Source organism: Coniophora puteana, assembly GCF_000271625.1.
Source record: "Coniophora puteana RWD-64-598 SS2 unplaced genomic scaffold CONPUscaffold_17, whole genome shotgun sequence".
NCBI classification, from domain to species: domain Eukaryota; kingdom Fungi; phylum Basidiomycota; class Agaricomycetes; order Boletales; family Coniophoraceae; genus Coniophora; species Coniophora puteana.
In genome coordinates, this window is record NW_006913069.1 from 583,439 (window position 1) to 599,028 (window position 15,590).

At 52.4% G+C, this 15,590-nt stretch overlaps 6 protein-coding genes across 6 annotated transcripts; 2 read left to right on the plus strand and 4 right to left on the minus strand.

Moving 5' to 3' along the window:
* Positions 1-498: 498 nt before the first annotated feature.
* Positions 499-3,850, plus strand: CONPUDRAFT_147355 (uncharacterized protein; the record flags this gene model as incomplete). Its single annotated transcript, XM_007776464.1, has 9 exons — positions 499-582; positions 637-708; positions 765-855; positions 909-1,113; positions 1,174-1,523; positions 1,585-1,772; positions 1,828-1,919; positions 1,972-2,131; positions 2,186-3,850. The coding sequence occupies 9 exons, from the start codon at positions 499-501 to the stop codon at positions 3,845-3,847; spliced, it is 2,904 nt and encodes a 967-aa protein (XP_007774654.1).
* Positions 3,851-4,890: 1,040 nt separating this feature from the next.
* CONPUDRAFT_159372 (uncharacterized protein) lies at positions 4,891-6,322 on the minus strand (the record flags this gene model as incomplete). The annotated part of the gene is made up of 4 exons (XM_007776465.1): positions 4,891-5,325; positions 5,382-5,675; positions 5,732-6,007; positions 6,059-6,322. 4 exons carry the CDS (start codon positions 6,320-6,322, stop codon positions 4,891-4,893), a joined length of 1,269 nt encoding a protein of 422 aa, XP_007774655.1.
* Positions 6,323-8,380: 2,058 nt separating this feature from the next.
* Positions 8,381-10,250, plus strand: CONPUDRAFT_77485 (uncharacterized protein; the record flags this gene model as incomplete). The annotated part of the gene is made up of 11 exons (XM_007776466.1): positions 8,381-8,453; positions 8,502-8,534; positions 8,604-8,623; positions 8,849-8,877; positions 8,927-9,011; positions 9,245-9,269; positions 9,341-9,481; positions 9,554-9,773; positions 9,831-9,912; positions 9,971-10,144; positions 10,209-10,250. The coding sequence occupies 11 exons, from the start codon at positions 8,381-8,383 to the stop codon at positions 10,248-10,250; spliced, it is 924 nt and encodes a 307-aa protein (XP_007774656.1).
* A 311-nt stretch (positions 10,251-10,561) lies between these two features.
* CONPUDRAFT_85505 (uncharacterized protein) lies at positions 10,562-11,277 on the minus strand. Its single transcript, XM_007776467.1, has 2 exons — positions 10,770-11,277; positions 10,562-10,708 (listed from the first exon to the last, which is right to left on the minus strand). Exon 1 carries the CDS (start codon positions 10,999-11,001, stop codon positions 10,828-10,830), a length of 174 nt encoding a protein of 57 aa, XP_007774657.1. The 5' UTR covers positions 11,002-11,277; the 3' UTR covers positions 10,562-10,708; positions 10,770-10,827.
* Positions 11,278-12,472: 1,195 nt separating this feature from the next.
* Positions 12,473-13,881, minus strand: CONPUDRAFT_85506 (uncharacterized protein; the record flags this gene model as incomplete). The annotated part of the gene is made up of 4 exons (XM_007776468.1): positions 13,687-13,881; positions 13,375-13,623; positions 12,917-13,308; positions 12,473-12,863 (listed from the first exon to the last, which is right to left on the minus strand). Coding segments are annotated over exons 3-4 (696 nt in total), but the record flags the coding sequence as incomplete, so codon positions are not given.
* A 420-nt stretch (positions 13,882-14,301) lies between these two features.
* CONPUDRAFT_169633 (alpha beta-hydrolase) lies at positions 14,302-15,526 on the minus strand. Its single transcript, XM_007776469.1, has 3 exons — positions 15,352-15,526; positions 14,738-15,295; positions 14,302-14,673 (listed from the first exon to the last, which is right to left on the minus strand). Exons 1-3 carry the CDS (start codon positions 15,442-15,444, stop codon positions 14,386-14,388), a joined length of 939 nt encoding a protein of 312 aa, XP_007774659.1. The 5' UTR covers positions 15,445-15,526; the 3' UTR covers positions 14,302-14,385.
* Between the last annotated feature and the right edge of the window lie 64 nt (positions 15,527-15,590).

Here is a 15,590-nt window from a genome sequence, read left to right on the forward strand (position 1 = left end):
GCTGAACATGGCTGAACTATAACGAGAGATGCAATAGAAATCCTTGTTTAGGCTTCGCAGAGAGCAGGAATTGCAGGCCCTAGTCAAATTTGTATTGGGACAGATGTAAATGGGGCGCAAACAAATGAGGTTTTAGAAAAAGATGTAACTGATAGAACGTTGCCAGCGCAGACCGGAGCTTCGTAGCATCCAGTGCATGGACATCGGATCCAGAGGCCTCTACGACGTTGGTGACGTCGTTAGACGTTAGCCGATGCGTATGTCTAGGTACGTACTGCTGGTACGCGCGTATGAGCTGGTTGAAACACTGGAAGATGCTGGATGTCATCAAGATTCGATAACGCTGCTGCTGGACTGGACGACATCGTGTTACGGGAGGTCGTGGGGTTCGCTTAGGCGACATTTCGTGCCGAGGAACAGCCGGCCAAGTTGACAGCTATTTGGCAGTGGCCTCGGGATCAAACATTCGCAAACATTGCTCTCAGTCGCGGTCTCCTCATGCATACGTCAAAGCTCAAGCGGAAACTCGGGGACGCGGGGATCGACACTTCAAGCAGGAAGGCAAACGAAAACTTCTGCTTGGTGAGTGACAAATATACTCTGATAAAGTAGCTTCTCATCGGACCATTCGTCCAGATTGGTACACCGCTTCCACCTCTTGAAAAGTCGAAGGATACTGGCGAGTTTGTACCACTATGGAAACAAGAGGTACGCGACTGACGAGACCACAGCTCGAATCTTAATTCTTATACCCATGTTATCAGGTCAGAGACGAGAAGGGTCGCCGTAGGCTACATGGTGCCTTCACCGGGGGATTCTCTGCAGGGTACTTCAACTCAGTCGGGTCGAAGGAAGGTACGTTGTCCAAACCCTCACACCACACCCAAGTCCTCATCCTACGACAACAGGATGGGCACCATCAACGTTTGTCTCGTCTCGTTCCGATCGAGCGAAAGGTCACCAAGCACGCCCCGAAGACTTCATGGACGAGGAAGACCTCGCCGACATCCGCGCGGACCAAAAGCTAGTCGATGAGCACGACGAGATGGACCTTGCAGCTGGGACGCAGGCAGAGTTATCACGACGCGCGGCGGATGCCGCAAACGATAAAGAGTGCGTTGCCTCCTTCACTGTCTCAACGAATGCACCACCTAACCATCATGCCTTCGTCAGCGCAATAACCCTCGCCCTCGAAAACGCTCTCTTTCCCGCCCCTCAAGACTCTGCTGGCGCCCGCATCCTCAAGAAAATGGGTTGGCGCCCTGGCCACGGCATCGGCCCCCGCCTCACATGGCGCCAGCGGGAGTTCCTCTCTGGCCGCGACCCCGACGCACCGGGCGCAGACGCAGACGTGGAAGAAGAAGCGAAGAAACACCTCTATCCGCGGCGCGACACACCTATCATTGCCCTCGGTCGCAAGGAGAACTCACATGGGTTGGGGTACTCGCCCGGCGCGACTCTGATGCAGAGTTTAGCGGCCGCGGACGGGAAGGCTGCGCAGAGGGAAAGTTCAAACATCGCGGGTAATATTATTCTTGGGTTAGGCTACTTTCGTTGATGGGTCTTGGTTTTTCTTTGTGCTAGGCGGCTTCGGCCTTGGGGCACTGAATGATGCAGACGAGGACGATTTCGACGTTTACGATGCCGCCGCTGCGCACAGAGGAAGTCGGACTGCGTACGATGCTTCAGACGCACACGATGAAGAAAGAATCAATATTAGTGGGAGAAGTAGCGGCCATGGGAGTCAAAGTGCCGCACCGCCAAGCACACAGGTGAATAAATCTGCCTTTTTCAATATTTAATGGTCATGGAGTTCGTATTTCACAGGCGTCTACCCTAAGTACGGGAAGATTCCGCGATGGTTCGGTCGTCCTCTCTGGGTTCGTCATCGCAGAGAAACCTGTCTCAGAAGACAAATGGTATTGTAGCGAATTGCTGCTAATATTTATTGGGACGTTAACCGTATTCAAGGTTCCCGTTCCCCAAGATACCTTCGGACTGGGCACCGGATCCTCGTAAAGTTTGGGAAGCGAATAAGGTCACGTCGGAAAAGGAGAATGCTGCTCCTCCCGCAGGTCCTCCGAAGGATGTCCCGCACGCTCAGTGGAAGAAGGGGATGAGTGCTGACGAGGTCCGTCAAATCCACTAGGTCTCGTAGTTGCGCAATTCCTAATATTCTTTTCAGCGAGGTGCAGCCCTCGGAGAAATCCAGCTCCCATCGGCCCCGCGTTCCGTGTTCGAGTACATGTCCCAGCGCGACCAAGAGCGTATCAAGCGCGCCGCGGCGGCCACCACTCAAAATGCCCATCCTTCAGCGACCTCATCCAATTCCATCCCCGTTTCCACCCGCATCTCCTTTACTTCCACCTCCGCTGAACCCGGGCCTCCCGAACCCCCACGCATCCCACCCACCGAAGCGCACATTGCCCAAGCTGCCCTGCGCGGTTTCCAGCCCTTCGCGACTAACCCGAGCAGGAACGTGCGGTACACGGCGTACCTCCGTGCGCATGCCGAACTACCAGAGTCGTCCGCCGCGAGCGCGGCGTACGCGTCGCTCGTACCTACGCCAGGGCAGACACCAGACGATTTCGCACGGGAGATGGCCGAGTACGCGCAGGCGGCTGCGCTGTTCCGACCCGTGCAGGGTGCGATGGCGGGGAGGTTCACGAGTGCTGCTGCGCTTGATCTGGGGCCGAAGATCATCGAGGGACTGCACACGCCCCAGGCGGAAGCTGAGGCGAATGCGTCTGCGTCACCTGACGAAGACGAGCCGATGAAGGAGGAAGAGAAGAAAGAGGAGGATCCGAAGGTGCATGCGGCCAAGCTCGGGATGTATGGCCCGCTCACGCGGACGACTCGCGCGTGGATGCCTGCAAGGCTGCTTTGCAAACGTTTTGGCGTGCGCGAACCTGAGCTCGATCCGTCGCTCGTCGCATCCTCATCATCTGTTGCTCCGTCGGCGCCTCCTCCACAAGCATCCTCGGCCGATACAGATGGTGCTGCTAATGCTGGCGCTGAGCCTGAGACTGCAGCCGACAACCTGTCTGGCGATGCAGGCAATGCGGGAGGAGACGTAGGTGGAGACGTGCCGAAGAAACGGGACCTCGCAAACGTTGGGCTGGGAGAGGACGATACGCAGGCGAGGGATGTGTTGACGTACGAGCGACCGTCGATGGATATCTTCAAGGCCATCTTCGCCAGTGACGACGAGGATGATGGTGATGACCCAGATGACCCGCCAGATCCCGACGATGGACCCAAGGCTGCCGTAGCGTCGAACGGAGCTGATCCCAGCCTTGGGGGAGGGAAACAGGATACAGGCGATGAAAGCCGGGGCGAAGTGCGTCGTCACGCAGACGACGTTCAAGGCATTCGGGAGCACGTGGATCTCGCATCGTTTAAGCCGACGTTCGTACCTCGTGCGCAGAAGGAACCCAAGGAGAAGGGCAAGTCTTCCGAGAAGTCTAAGGACAGGAAAGAGCAGAAGGACAAGAAGGAGAAACGCGATAAGGAAAAGAAAGACAAGAAGAGCAAGAAGTCGGGCCCGCTCGTTTCGTTCGAGCTGGATGAAGACGGCGTTGAGGGCCTGTCGATCGCGCCGAAGAAGTCGTCTGAGCGCGAAAGGGACAGGGACAGGGAACGGCCGCGGAAGAAGAAGCGCAAGGAGAAAGACGGAGAGGACGGGGAAGACATGTGGGTGGAGAAGGCGCCTCCAGAGATCGTGCGTGGGTTGGGGGCTGGGACCCAGCCTGAACCGCCAGAGGCAATGGATGTGGATAGGCAGGCGGACGATCCTGGGGCAGTGGGCCCGGCACGCGGAAGGAAACGCGCAGTAGACTTGTGGTGATGTGTCACGCAACGTATGGCTCCATCCTCGGAGATGGCCCTCGTGCTGCTTGTAATCGATGGTTCATTATCTTCTGCAGCTCATATTTGACGACAAACTGATGAGGAAACCGCCAAGGACGCCGAAGATGTTCATAGCTCGATGATTCAATAGATGCTGCCCGTCGATTGGCAACGAATGTCGGAGCAGACACCGATCTCTCGCTTATGCATCTATGTGGATAAGCATGGTATGTTCCAGCATAGGCCCGTTTCTCTGAAGATACACGGGAGTTCTCGGGGGAATCTGTGCCTGAGGACATGCGCATTGCACTGAACATGTATCTAACCTCAGGTTGTAGCATGTGCTCTTTTAGAGACCCGAGTTCAGCGAGTCCATGATGCTTGATGACCATTTCCAAAGTTACGGCGGGATCCATATGGACCTATATCGTCGTGACGTCGCGATGGACCTTGTGCCGTAGATGCACGAAGTTCATCAACAAGGGTAAATAACTATCGTGACTTCGTGATGACGCCATTGCCACGCGTCGTCTTACCCTCGACGAGTGCATCCCACCATCACACGCAGGCATTATTGCTTGTACGTCCTGGTCAACACCTGCAGAGGTCCGCGTTCAGGTGAGCCAAATGTATCATAAATGAGGACAACTCATGTTCCGCATTTCACCTGGGATGCCTCGATCCGAGCCATCAGCAGTGAGCACGACAATTCCCCGCGTTGGCGTTCCGAGATCCTGGATCTGTCACTAGGTCGCAGCTTCTCCTGCTCCATCTCTCGGAGCTCCGTTATCGGGAGCGTCATCGTCTCAAAACATTTCGAGGGAGAGAATAGAATGCCTTTGGTCTATGGTACAGAAAAGCGAGACAAGAGCAGAAGACGTTATGATAGTACAACGGGTATCATCACTATCTGCCTGCAACGGGCCTGAAGCAGCGCTGGTGAGCTACAACTTTCGATCGCCGAGATTCCCCTTGGCCTAATTTTCACTTCAATGCGGAATCAGCACGCAAGGAAGGATCGATCCGGAGTCGGACTCAGACTCACCCCGTGTGGCCATATGGCAAGTCGAAGGTAAAACTCAAATAGAGAGCATCGAAATCAGGCCACCATGCTACATGCCCGTCCCGGATCCTTCTTTCCTTCTCGATATCGGCCTGTCCTCCTCGAATGCCCTCCCCCAAGGCGTCTCCCATCGCGGAGGCGCCGTCTGTTTCTGCCGCTCCCGTTCCCCCGAGTGAAGGAGGGAGACCAGAAGCATACCTCGCATGTAGCGAGTTGGTAGCCCCCGTGGTGTCCACTCCCGATGTGTGTCTATGTTTCTGCTGTTTTGTCCTCTTCATCGAGGACGAGCTGGATTGTATCTTCGGCCTCTTCGCGTTCTCTAGGCCCTGACTATCGTCGTCTCTCCCCCTCTTGCGGCCCTGGTGACTCGTCTCGTCGGTCGTGCAAGCTGGTGCTGTTCTGGTGACGCCGCTCTGGAGTAAGGAAGCTTAGTAGGTATATTGATTGCCCCTGATTCCTGCTGACTCACCGAATTCAGATTCGACGCTGGGACATCAGGCCTCTGAACGTGACCGAAGCCCATGAGTACGATGTCAGGTTCCTCTTCCTTCGTCTCCCTTTCCTCTTTTCTCTCCGTCACCACCACTGGTGTGCGATAGTAGCCGAAGAGAGACTCATCCGCGTTCAGCTGGCCAGGGGGAGGTTCGGCGTTCAACTTCGGTGCAGGGTAGTATTCGCGATCCGGTGTGACCACCGGCAGCTCCGATAGAGGGCGCTTCGGCGTCAGCTTCTTAGTACGTCTATAGCGCACCTCTGAGCTAGACTATTCACATGGATTCAATGCTGTATACAGAGTTGAAGTCGAAGGCCAGCACTTACGTTATCGACGCTGAACGTGGACATATTACCAGCATATGCGGTGACCTTTCGAGGACGCTTTACCACTTTGGGCGATTCGAGAGCAGGCGGTGGTGGTGGTGGTAGCTGGGGTAGGTGAGGAGCAACCTGACTCAGTTGGTCCGTGCGGTATAGCCGTTCGGGCTGAGAAGTCGGGGGTGGTGTGTAGGGAAGCAAAGATAGGACATCAATTTCGTCCTTCAAGCTAGGTTGGTGCGTCTTGTCCAACAGTGGAGGGGCGTTCTCCCAGTCGATAGGCTAGTCGTGCATGTGAGTACCATGGCGCCGAGACCAATGTGATGTGCGTACCGTTTCGTAGACATCGTTCCATAAAATTAGATGGTCGAGAGTCAAGAAGAGGGAAGACGGGGGAGTTCCGGGAGGAGGCGTCTCGGGGGTAGGCGTAGTTGGCGGTGACGAAGTGTCGCTCCCTAGGTTGTCCACGACGGTGTTGAGGGCAAGTCGGAATGCATCGTTTAGTTCACTCGTCGCATCAGCCGATGGGAAGACATCGTCTAGACCCTTGGAGTCGGATTCAGACAGCAGTCGAGATACAGCGTCAGGAAAATACATAAAGTCAAAGTGCAGAAGAGAGGGGCTGGTGGTGGGGTGATGAGCAGTGAGACTCGGGGGGCGAAATATGGCGCGTCGTTGGACCTATAAGGACCCATAGTATCGAGGTCCAGACGCCGATGCGGTCGATGTCAACATGTTGCGGGCCCCGCGTTGTCAAGCTCGTCATCAGACAGGGCGGTCCCTTTTAATAAACGAATGCATATCATATCCATCAGCTCGCATTCTCTGGTCGCTTCATCACTTGTAGCCTGAGACTATAGTGCATGCCACCGTCAGAGTTCTAAGTGGCGAGCCAAGTTGCTATTGCATGCCAAGATTCACGAAGCGTCGACCTTTTGATTGTTATTTCGCGTTACAAGAGTTGCGGAGGAAGCGGTTTATTCCCTTTCCGCCAAAGAGTAGGTCCTGAAGTGCCTACTCAAGAAACGGCAACTGATATCAAACCCTGAGCGCCACCAGAAGCGCCCGACCCGAACATCGCCCTCAATGCTGACAGCGCTCGGCACAGGACATCTTTTATTTTTGTAGGAATGGCGGGGACATTCTGTGTCACTTCAACACTACTCTACACCTCGCCACTAGTAGTAATAGCGCTGACACGCACTATTCAGTAGGATTGTGGTGGACCGGGTGAGACAGCATTGGGTACAGCCACCGAGACTAGCCGTCAACGGCCGGCGGAGTCAAAGTGTTGATATAGGCTTTAAACTCCGACATATCATATTGACTTCGACCATTCAATCGACTGACGTTTCTTCTTCCATCTGATAACTGTCCGATACGCCAAAGTCTCCCATCTTACACCTGCGCTTAGCCAGGCTTGATCGATAAACCCGAGCGATAGCGGTTAAATTCGATCCCGTTAGCAGAAGAAGGAAGAATCATCTTGACGTGATAAATGCAGTTGGCCTCGTGTTTTGAGTCTGAGGCAAGCCAACACGCAGCAAGTCAGTGATGCAATCATGGCCATGGCTCACACTGAATACTACAAATCCATGGAAACTTGTTCAACACGCGGCAGTTTGAAAACAAATACTTCATCACCATCCAAGGCAGTGGGGCTCAGAGAGACATTGTCCTCCGGCGACTGCTAAGAACGATCTCGTCAATGCCCTCTGAATGAGCAAACTGCACCAGGGGAAAGCGCTCTGGTTCTCCTCCGCTTAAGGATGTGTTGGCTTGAAGAAGCTTAATACATCATTTGAGGGTTTCTCTTCAAGGTGTATTTTCTGCCTTCACCTTACGTCGAAAGCAGATCACCACTGCTGTCTACAAGAAGTCATACTGCTCAGTAAGTCGGGGTTCATTCCTCTCGAGAGGAGCTCATCTCATGATCGTATGGACATGAAAAGTGGTTGACTGATCCTCGGTATATGTCCTAAAGTGAATAATCATCAAGTCGTGACCTAACCACTGTCCGACAATTTTAATATGCTCAATAATATGCGGCCATTCGCTCGTGATTCACCCATGCAAACGAGCTGGACGGAGAAACAGGTATATACTGTGTGCAATAATCATGGAAACATCTCTAGAAACCATGTATGTAAGGGATGGCGTCGAGCATAGAGGAAAGGCACAGCTAAAAAATGGCATTGATTGCCGCCTTGACTGCGTACGTCACGTCCATTGCCAACCTATCCTTTCATCAACGCCGCCATTTGCTATGCGCTCAACTCTCCCTTTTAGATGAGGGAACAAATGATGAGGAGTAATGCTCCACTGGCTAAGAATTTAATATCCACAACCCACAGCAAACATAGTAGCTAAGCGGTGCTCGCCGCTCACAGCATTACCATGAAGTCAATTGGATCCTCCTAGGCTGGTAGTAATTTACGTACGCCCTTTGATACCTATGGTTTACTTGCCATTATCCGCTCAATATACTGCCGTGCCCATGTTTCAGGTTCGTTACTCTCCCGATCCCCACTTCACATTTGCAGTGTACTTGACGATTATTCTGACGACGCTTGAACTGTTTCATAAGCCGCTATAAAACGCGCGTCTCGGTGAGACACCTCGCGCTTCATCTTCCACAGAGTTCCTCATAACTCAATGGCAACGACGTCTTCGCCCGAAGCTTTTATCTCAGTCTCAGTCGCGTGGCAGAGCTCCAACTATGCCCAATGTACGTACTCTCCACATCTCTTCCACTGGACGTTTTTGACCCATATAGGTGCTATGGGATTCCTGGTGGTCCACGACTACTGTAAGTGCATACAGAGTCGAGTGCGCTGTTTCCGTCACTGCAACTGACTTGACCGAATACGCTTGTCAGTAATTAACATCGGTGACGAGGTGAGTCGGGAACACAAGTCTATTTGGGCGCTAACATTCATTTCACCAAGGTGGAATATATATGGGTCAGTTTACGTAACTCAAGCACACAGAAAATGTCTAGAGCAGTTTCTATTAGGGATCTCCTTTCTTATCGACAGTTCTCTATGCCGTAGTGAGAAGAAATGTGCTTCACTTAGTAAGAGAAAGACCTAATGCGACGCCGTCATCCTCGTTCATGTTCAGCTCCGCTACGGAGGCCTGTTCTATGCTATGTGAGTCCCAACTTCCAGAATATGTCAATGCTAACTCATAGCTGAGTAGCTCAGACTTGGTTATTATTTGGTCGTTTGGTATCCGAGATTCATCCATGCAAGAGGTGTGGCTCAACGAGCAAAGTACGCCTGACGTGAGCTGACATTTGGGTTGAATAATATCATGGCACTGACACACTGAATCAGATGTACGGCTATTGTTTACTATTACGCGATCATCATTTTCTCGTAGCTGACTCGACATTATCTCTTCAATCTCACTTAATTCTAGATGTAGGGCTTAAATCTTCATTATTACCATAGCCCTTCGATCGGGCTAACATCAATCACAGGTAGCTTTTTGCTCCGCAAACAACATATTATGCAGGCAATTCTACTTCTTAGCTTGAACGGTACGCTCAACTATTGTACTTGTTCAACGGCTTATCACGCTCATGATCCATAAAACTACGCTGTAAATCAGGCATGATAGCACTCCGGGTGTATGCTATGTCCGGTCGTCCCAAGTTCCTACTCGTGGTTCTTTTGTCTCTGTTTATAGCTGTCCAAGTTCTCAACATTGTGTCGACGGCAGTCGTCGTGAGTGGGATGCACGATTTTATCGGTACGTACTTATCGATATCTACGGGAACAAGGCGCTGTGTTGACTAGTGGTTATCTTTTATGTGGGTACTAGTTATACCCCCAGGAACGTGTGATGTTCCGTCCACCCTCACTGCATCTCGCCTCGCCCTTGCGAGCGAATGCGCAGTCCTGTTATACGAGCTGATCCTCCTCATTCTGGGTTTGAGCCGTTTCGCTGTGCATGTGAGAGAGACTTGGCGTGCGAGTTCGGGGCTTCCAAGGGGCAGACTGATGAACGTCATGATGAGAGACAATTCTTTTTATTTCCTTGCGTAAGTCAGCCTAATTTCGACCTTGTGCTTTTATTTGATACGTTTCCTATTTTCAAGGCTCGCAGGATCTATGATCGCGAGCGCCTTTGGCAGTTTGCAGTCGTCCCTCGGCGTGAGCGGAGTTAATTTGTTTGCTGGGGTGAGCAAGGCTCCGCCTCCCATCTTCGACAGTCGTTCTGACTTCTTAATCTGCTCAGTTACTAAACAACGTTACCGCGCTAGCTGCAATCGGTGTCATCACCGATGTGCTCCCATGGTATCAAACGTGTCTGCTTGGTCCGACAATGATGCTGAGTATCAGACGATACGATGCTAAACTACGTAGAGGAAATTCTCAGCCACAGGGCGACGAGGAAGAGGCAGTGAGCGATGTGCGTTTCGCGTCTGTGCACACACATGTATAGATTGCTGCATGTTGAAGCGGTATTGGGTTAGGTGTGCACTGGTTCCAATGTGCTGATTATGCTCCATGCTTAGTAGATCTTAGTAGATACGCGCATGTCCCTGAAAAGTTTACTGGAAATAACCCGAAAATTATACTGTAGCCTATTTGAACCGGGAAAGATACGCCCTGTTCAGTATAGGACATCACTGAATTCTTATGGGACGCTTGGTAACGGAAAATACTCTCGTAGTTCATGCAGATCCATCTTCGTCATCGATCTCACTTAGTGCCTTGATATAGGACAACCCCGGGCCCTAGAGCTCAAACCCTAAGACCTACTGAGTTGAGACATTTCACTCTAATATTGCGAGAAGCACAGTAAATTATTCGATGTGTAAGGAATGTTTGCGAGCGACTACAATTTGTTGGGAAAACGTCCCATTGTGCAGAGAGAAGTAATTGAGCATGAAGGTGAGTTTTATTTACAGCAGCCTTTGCGAGTACGCATCCTGGTTTCCACCACTCAGCTAGCGGAAAATTGTGGTTAGTACTGGAAAAAGAAGGAGCTTCGTATTAGCACCTGGTGATGGCTAAGATAAGCTACAACTCACCGACATTGGGATTATACGTCCATGCGGACGTATCCCATGGACTGGCTCGGTGGCAACCCTAGCGCGTGAGTCTTTCTGCTCCACCTCGCGAAGCGCGGTAAGGATTAGGGTTGCCCGGAGTGCCGGGTCCTATCAGATCTTCGGATCGTGCGCAACGGACAGAATCATCGGGTTGATGGACGGACAGAACGCTCTGCTGGGAGATAAAATCAGAACGTGCGGATGGTGGCATGCCTGTCAATTCTCTCAACCCTCCTCTCACAGGCGCCTGAGATCCCGTCCACTGAGGCCCACCCGTCGAAGGGGGGCGACCGAAGTTTGACACTGCCGAAGTGTGGTCGGTAGCATCCGTAGCTGCGGATTGCGCATGGTGTTTCAGATTTCTCGTGTTGTCCTCTTCACGGAGGACATCAGCGGTTTTCTCTACTCTCAACCTCTTCTGCAGCGATCGTTGAATGGTGCGCTTTCGCTTCCTACTCGTGTCGTCGGGACGATTTGGGGCGAAAGTGGGCCGGTTTGTCATAGGGGAATGGTGGCTACTGAACTTGGGTTCCGCGGATGAAAGCGAAACATCGAGTTTCTGCTAAAGGAAAACCGGATGAGTATTGATTAATGGTCGCTCAATTGAAAGACTTACAGCAGCAAGGGCGAACTCTACGTCCCGCTCTAAGAGCGTACGGTGAGCCGGCGAATACAAGATGGACGTACTGCGAAGGGTAGGGCGTATATCGCTCCGATTTTCTTCGGAATTGACGTCTAATCTCTGTGAACGCTCATGCAAATCATTCGCAGACACCTCAGACATCAACTGCCCATCCTGAAGTTGGGCGAAGGCCGAGGGAGATGAAACCCTAGAGGACGAGCGGATGGAGAGGCCGCAGTCTCTTGATGGCTGGCAGGAAATGATGTTGTGGGCGTGCGCCGGTGCCAAATGATTCGCGGGAGAGATCGTTGTGGGAGATAAGTCATATGCCTGCTGATCGGTTTGAGTACGGGAATACAATAGTTCATGTAAGACTCACCGGTACCGCGTTCTGACTCTGAGTCACGCCGTCAAGAGGTAGCGACGGAACGGGCAAGCCCGTATTTATCACCTCAGCAGGCCTCAGAGTAGCACGTTTCTGAGCTGCGCCCCACCCGCATAAGTAAGCGAGACGCCAGTCTCCAACCAAGTCGTTTGGGACACAGGAGGCCGCCTCCTGCGGGGATATATCGTCGCGCTGACATTATCATCAGCATTGAACGGATGCTGGTAGGAACAACGAAGAAGCGTACCAACGCTCCGCACTCGACGATCCGATCAAGAGCGACCTTAAACTCGGCTGAATCGGGGTGCTTAACGGCGAGCTCGGCAACAAGCTTATACATGGATAAGAGATTGTTGCGGGATGTGAACTCGCGGCAGGCTGGACATCCCGTGATGACCATGAACAACTGGCTCATCGCTCTGGTGAATGAGTCGTAGTGAGCATGACAGGCGGAGTGAACGGCGTCCTAGCTCATGGCGTTAATACAGATAATACGTGCGCGTACGAGTATTTGACTCACAATTGAGGGTGAAAGTGCCGCCACTTCCCCATTAATTCGTGCATGGGGGCTGGACGGCAAACTCGCGGAGTGGCTACGGGGCTGACTCCCATCTGGAGCTTGCGAGTAGATTTTCTGGGTATGCAGGGTATTCTCGCTCTGACTCAGGGAGAACGGCAATGTGTGATGAACGTGATTGACCGCGTCAGGGTCTCCACCAGCGACAAGTCGGTGCTGGACTTGGTCGGAGGGGTTTTGCGACAGTGGACCAACCAACAATGGAAACTGTTGAGGAGGAATGGGCTCGTGCTGCGCTGGCAATGAAACAAGATGTATCTGTTCTGGAGGAGGCGGACGTCGAGAGAGGGAAGGAGGGATAGGCAATGTTGGCATGACGAGCTGATGCGCGTATTGACCGATACCATGATTGGGTTGGCCAGTGGTTATTACAGAAGTTTGGTCTCGCTCGCCAACGTCGGAGACTTCGACGCGAGAAGACACGATGTGCCCGGGAGACTGGGGAGAGCCAGCTTCGTGATGAAAACCCTCGGTGGTGTTCACGACCGTCTGAGTCAGAGACGTGAGCGTCCTGGCCTCAAACACAATAAACATCGGCTTACCGTTGACTCGTCATCGACGTAAGCGAAGGCGAAGCTGAGCGCAAAGTCTGCGTCAGGCAAAGAAGCGAGCGTTTGGGCTGCATATGCATCGGTTGTCGTGACAGGGGAGACATGAGACGTAGAGTGGGAGACCACCGACTCTGGCGATGTGAGCGGGTAGTGGAGTGTGTCTGGAGACAGCGCAGGTGTCGGGACGGGGAGCGACTGGTGTATACCCCGCGGATGCGACAAGTCCTCGTAGGCGGTGGAGCTCACATAGCCACCAGAGGCCAGGTTGTAAGGATGCATGCTGCCGGGGAAAAGTGTCCATCCGTCATCAACTCCCGAACTTCCATCCCGAGGAAGAAAGGCAGGAGAGTCAAGATCGCCAGGAGCATGAAAATTCATGGTTGCTAAAGGACGCAGTTGAGTATGGTGGACGGGGAAATGTGAAGTAGCCAGAGGGGAAATTCGTGCACCTATAAGGACCCCCATGCACGCCCCTGTGCACCTCACGGCACCATATGAACATATTAGGTTCGCTTGCTATATTAAAAGAATCATTTGGCAAGTCATTTGGAGTGCTGATAGGCGCCGGTTTCCCGGAATGTGATGACAGAGAAACATATCTATAAAAGCACCCAGACGACATAGAATTGCAGCATTTTCTCGTTTGTTTGATTATGCAGCTCATCGAACGCAGAACCCACAGCCCACAGGTATTCTGGCTTGTTTCATAAGCATCACACTCAAGGCTCTCGGTATGATAAAAGGTGTGTAAAAACACTTACTGTACATCAGACCGGCGGAAGACGCGGTGGGCCCTTGAATTGAATGCATACTCGAAAGAAGCTTGATGGTCAAGTTGACAATGTCAGTCAAAGTGACAGATCCCTGAGCCTGCGTAAAGTCGGAAGCGGCCAAACCACACGGCGGTGCTGGGCAAGCTGGAAGCTGTGCACGGTTGAGCTGGACACCAGGAAAAGTTGGTCTGGGCTTTATTCTCAGCTTCCTGAGTATGGCGTTGACCGAATGATTCGCCCTTGGTCCCTGCTTTCTGCTTATGGGGGCACGACGTTGATGATGAGTGAGTGGACGGCCGGCGTCGCCAAACGTCTGGTAAACGCTTAGTCGCTACAAAAATGTGCCGGCGGAACAGTAAAGTTCAATCTCCGACTCAGCAGGCACTTCGACCTCGACCGCCGCCTCGAATCTCTCGGGTGATAAAGTCATCTCGTCTGGCAGATAAGGCCGAGAGAATTCCATCATTTAATGTCAAGCTGAAAGCAAGGCGATGGGTATCAAGAGGACTTTAAACCTGAGCGATAAGCATCATTTATGTCGGACCCCAAGAACGATTAAAGAAAATCGTTTGAGATACTTACTACTAGTACTGTAGTATGACACGCCCTTTACAAACCAAGTCAAGCTATTGGTTCAGCATAACTCACGCAGTAGTTGCTCTATGTAATATAGTGAACTGGCATCGCTTAGAGCGGAGGAACGACACGCGTGAGCCATGCAGACAGATGTTCCTTGAGCTGAAGAAATTGGGCTTCGTTGTATACATGCCCTGATCCTCCAAACTGATGCACCTCAATAAGGCTCTTCTTTGCCTTGTGGTCTGCATTTATGCTGTGGTCGATAATATCAGCTTCACCGCCAGACAGCTCTTGGATGAGCTTGGCAGAAGTCTCGCCGGCAGAACAGGCCACGACATTGTCCACCTTGACATGTGCCATGAAAAGAGGGGTGTTGCGAGCGTTCTGGGAATACATCTAGTGCAATTGGTATCAACGAGGGATCCGAGAATTAGAGGAACCGGAAAAGATAGAAACTTACTGCGCGGAACTCGTGCAGACGCGGAACGTACCCGCTGAGAGCTGCTATCCCACCGACCTCCCAGCCCTCCCTTGCCTTTCCTTCTCTTACCAAGTCCTCCTCCCTCACTTTGCCTTCTTTCGTTTTCCGCGCTAGGATATCTGGAGTTGGCGATCCAGTCAGTCCTGTCATAATCGACATCACAGCGCCCTGTGAAAAACCAGCAAGGACGATCCGCTTCTCAGGCGCGACATCCTGTCCCTGCAGCGAGCCTCTAAGAATCTCCGCCTCTTGCTCAACGAGCAAGTCCACATCGCGGACAGAGCGCATGAGACTCGCGAACTCTATTCGCTCAGCCTGCTCTTCGATGTCGTATATAAGGGCAGGGGGCCTACGCCCAGTGGCGAACGTCTTCGAGTCATCAGCATCGTACCAGGTCGCCACCTCTTGAGAGTACAATGGATCCTTGATCACTGGGGCAGAGGGAATGACGAATTTGATGTGCTTGAGAGCATCGTTGTCTCTGATGACATAGTGCTCCCACGCGGATTGCAAGCCTAGCGGTTGATCACCGCGACCCTGGTTCAAGATTGCATGAGTAGACCTGGTATAAGCGCAAAGCGCAGGCCACGCACATGCATCAAGATCACCGTCGCCGTGTGCTTGTCCTGGGCAGCGATTTCACGAGTCTTGTGTCGTGGAGTTGAGTAAAAGGCTGTAGTTGACATCTTGGACAGACGGATTGGTTGGGCCTGTCGATAGACGGAACCGTTAAGGCACTGGAGGAGAGATGCGAAGAGTGCAACCGCGACACAAACAAATATGAGTGTTCGACGCGATAAGGTCCAGCGGAACATTACGCGTACGTCTCGAT